The 2,667-nt window shown below is 39.3% G+C and overlaps 1 protein-coding gene across 1 annotated transcript in view; it reads right to left on the bottom strand.

The window, feature by feature from the left end:
- The window catches only part of EIF5B (eukaryotic translation initiation factor 5B), a 34,359-nt gene that overhangs the window by 13,880 nt on the left and 17,812 nt on the right, over positions 1-2,667 (bottom strand). Inside the window, exons 9-10 of the mRNA XM_010138963.1 lie at positions 2,084-2,173; positions 2-264 (exon numbers count right to left, since the gene is read on the bottom strand). Coding sequence (XP_010137265.1) covers positions 2-264; positions 2,084-2,173 — 353 coding nt within the window. The remainder of the gene's footprint in view (position 1; positions 265-2,083; positions 2,174-2,667) is intronic.

The following is a 2,667-nucleotide window of genomic DNA, read 5'->3' as shown; positions in this document are numbered from 1 at the left end:
GCTTTTCCTTACTGCGGTCATCATCAGAGTCATACTCAGAATCAGAGCTTATCTCCTTGCTGGGCTTTTTTTCCATAGATTGTTTTCCAATAGCTTGGGAGTCTGCCTCTCTCTCGTCTGAAGTCTTTTCATCCTCATCCTCACTTCCTTCACTATCTTCAGACTCTTCACTCTCTTCTTCCTCTTCCTCCTCATCATCTTCCTCCTCCTCTTCCTCATCCACTTCATTTTGTTCTTTGACTTCGATATGGACAGGTTTGCTCTCTGCCAAAAAACACCAAAATCTGAAGTAAAAATTCTCTGTTAAATTCACACTTGTGGGGGAGAGGGCAACAAAAAAAAAAAAAAAAAAAACAGAGGGACTACTGTAGGAAAGTGAGGACAGAGAGTAGGTTCCATTCAAGAAGTGCTACTCAAGATAGTTTTCCAACTTTCAATATAAAAATGTGTTTCATGTTCAGAGCTGCTGACGTTTAGAAACTGTGCAAGCAGAGTGAGTTTAGGGTCAGGGCAGAAATGATGTTATCAGCACACTTACGCTTGGCATCGTTTACAAATCTTCAGTTAAAGTGACATTCTTTAAAGCTGTGCTCACTTCATAAAGGAATGAATGCACTAGTACCTTTAACAGAAAGTCAAAATACTCCAAATTCAACAAAATAGGGATCCAGCATGTTGCTGATGAGGAATGCAAAACTAACATCAGAACAAATGGTTTCTTCTACACCTTTAAAATTCTCATCCTAAGGTTTTCATAGAGTGTTCAGAGGAGATTAATTTTTTTCTGAGGAATTCTTCAGACAACAACAAAAAGAACCATCAAAAAGTAATTTCCTTTCTCTGAAAGCTTCCCATTTATCATACTTGCAAAATCGTAAAAGACAAGCTAATGAACACTTTAAAGCCATGCATTCTCTTTCTTCCAGAGCTGCTAGGAGGCCCACTGCTTTTAGAGATTAGTTACATTTCCCCACTACACTGAAAGTTCATCAGCTTAGTAATACTCAGTTTAATTCGCAGGAAGGCTCTTTTTCTGGATCACACTGGCAGATCCTGCAAATCCGAGCAGCAAGAAGTGGGATGTGACATACTTCCCCGGACACTGACAACAGTCTAAAACAGGCTTTCAGGAAGGTGAGCAGCCCTTAGTACTCGAAGTAGAATAGTGCAGCTCCACAGGAACACACACTTCTACTGAAATAAAATCTATACTGCTGTACATATATGCATATGAAGTATTACATTTGAATGTGCTGCAAGCATTACGGCTGAGCAAGTAAAAAAATACTTGATGAATAGTCTTTGATCTTAAGAAACAATGAAGACACATCATGGAAGTGCTAAGAACAGTAATCAACTCCTGTTCAGGAGGGCTCGCAGCAATACAGCTTTCTCCACCACCGGAGGAAAACATCTGAAAAGTTATCCCTGCACTTTTGTGCAGCTCTAACTTCCCCATAAATATTGCTGTTGGCTGCAGACAGAATGTGGGCTTTGGCATATACACACAAGAACACAGGAAAATTTTCCTTTCTTCCACGCTTGCCTCTCAAAGAAGCAGACGAGAGGAAGGTATCTAGAACTTAGTATAATGCATGCACACTAATCTTCGAGCCATCTTAGTCCTCCAATCCTCTGGGAACTTGTCTCAAAGGTACACTCCTAGATGTTGCCAGATTTGTGTAACAATATTGTTATGGCTTTGGAACAGTTACTAGAGTAATACAGTACCAGGTAAAAGGTTTCCCTAAACTCCCAGAGGAGGTCTAAGCACATAATACATAGGAGAGGATTTTTACTCCCATAAAAAGGAACAAAAAATTCCAACTGATTTATTCTAGGTGACAACTGTACATGAGTATTTCCAAAGGGTCGTTTTGAGCAGTATGTGTGCAGTTTCTGAAAGCTCTGCCTTTGAGAAGAGGATCTTATATATATTTATCATCTCTCTTGCCTCACAATTTATCTAATGGGGTGAGGGGAGAATCTAAATACAACATCATTTTCTACAAAACCAAAAAAAACTCAGCCCAATGAAACCGCTTAATCAGAAAAAGCATCCATTTGGTATTTACATGCCCACCTTTCTCTTCATCTTCATCACTAACCATAGCCTCCCAGTCATCCAAACCAGCATCTTCCGTTTCTTCGTCTTCCTCCTTTTCTTCTGAAACTAAGAAATCAACATTAAAGGAGAAGAAACAGCCCAGTAACATGCAACACTTTCAGATGCTCCCTCTTCTGACATGCTGACAACTGCAACTTACAAATTATCACCATATTCCCTAACCAGAAAATGCTGAAGGAATAATCTTCAGTTCTTTCCACAAAAATCTTACAGGGCTAGCATCTTTGCCTAGCAATACATATTTTTTGGAAGACGTGGCTAAACTACTCATCTAGTTCCTGTCCACGTATCAAGTGAGTATCTGCAAAATGCATGCCACACAAACAACTACTATGACCACATTCCTTGAAAGAAGCTGCCCAATTAACAGTGAGCCACGTGTAACAGTGACAGAAAACCAAGAAAACAAGTTGGGTTACAGTATTAATTTTTCATTAGTGTGAAAATAACAAATAGTCTATTAAAAAATGCTATTTTAGGACTCCAAGCGCCCTAACATCATTATACCATGAATTCCAGAAGCATTGATTCCAGCAGGA

The sequence above is a fragment of the Buceros rhinoceros genome, unplaced genomic scaffold (assembly GCF_000710305.1).
Source record: "Buceros rhinoceros silvestris isolate BGI_N320 unplaced genomic scaffold, ASM71030v1 scaffold17586, whole genome shotgun sequence".
Classification (NCBI taxonomy): domain Eukaryota; kingdom Metazoa; phylum Chordata; class Aves; order Bucerotiformes; family Bucerotidae; genus Buceros; species Buceros rhinoceros.
This window is presented reverse-complemented; position numbering and strand designations above follow the sequence as displayed.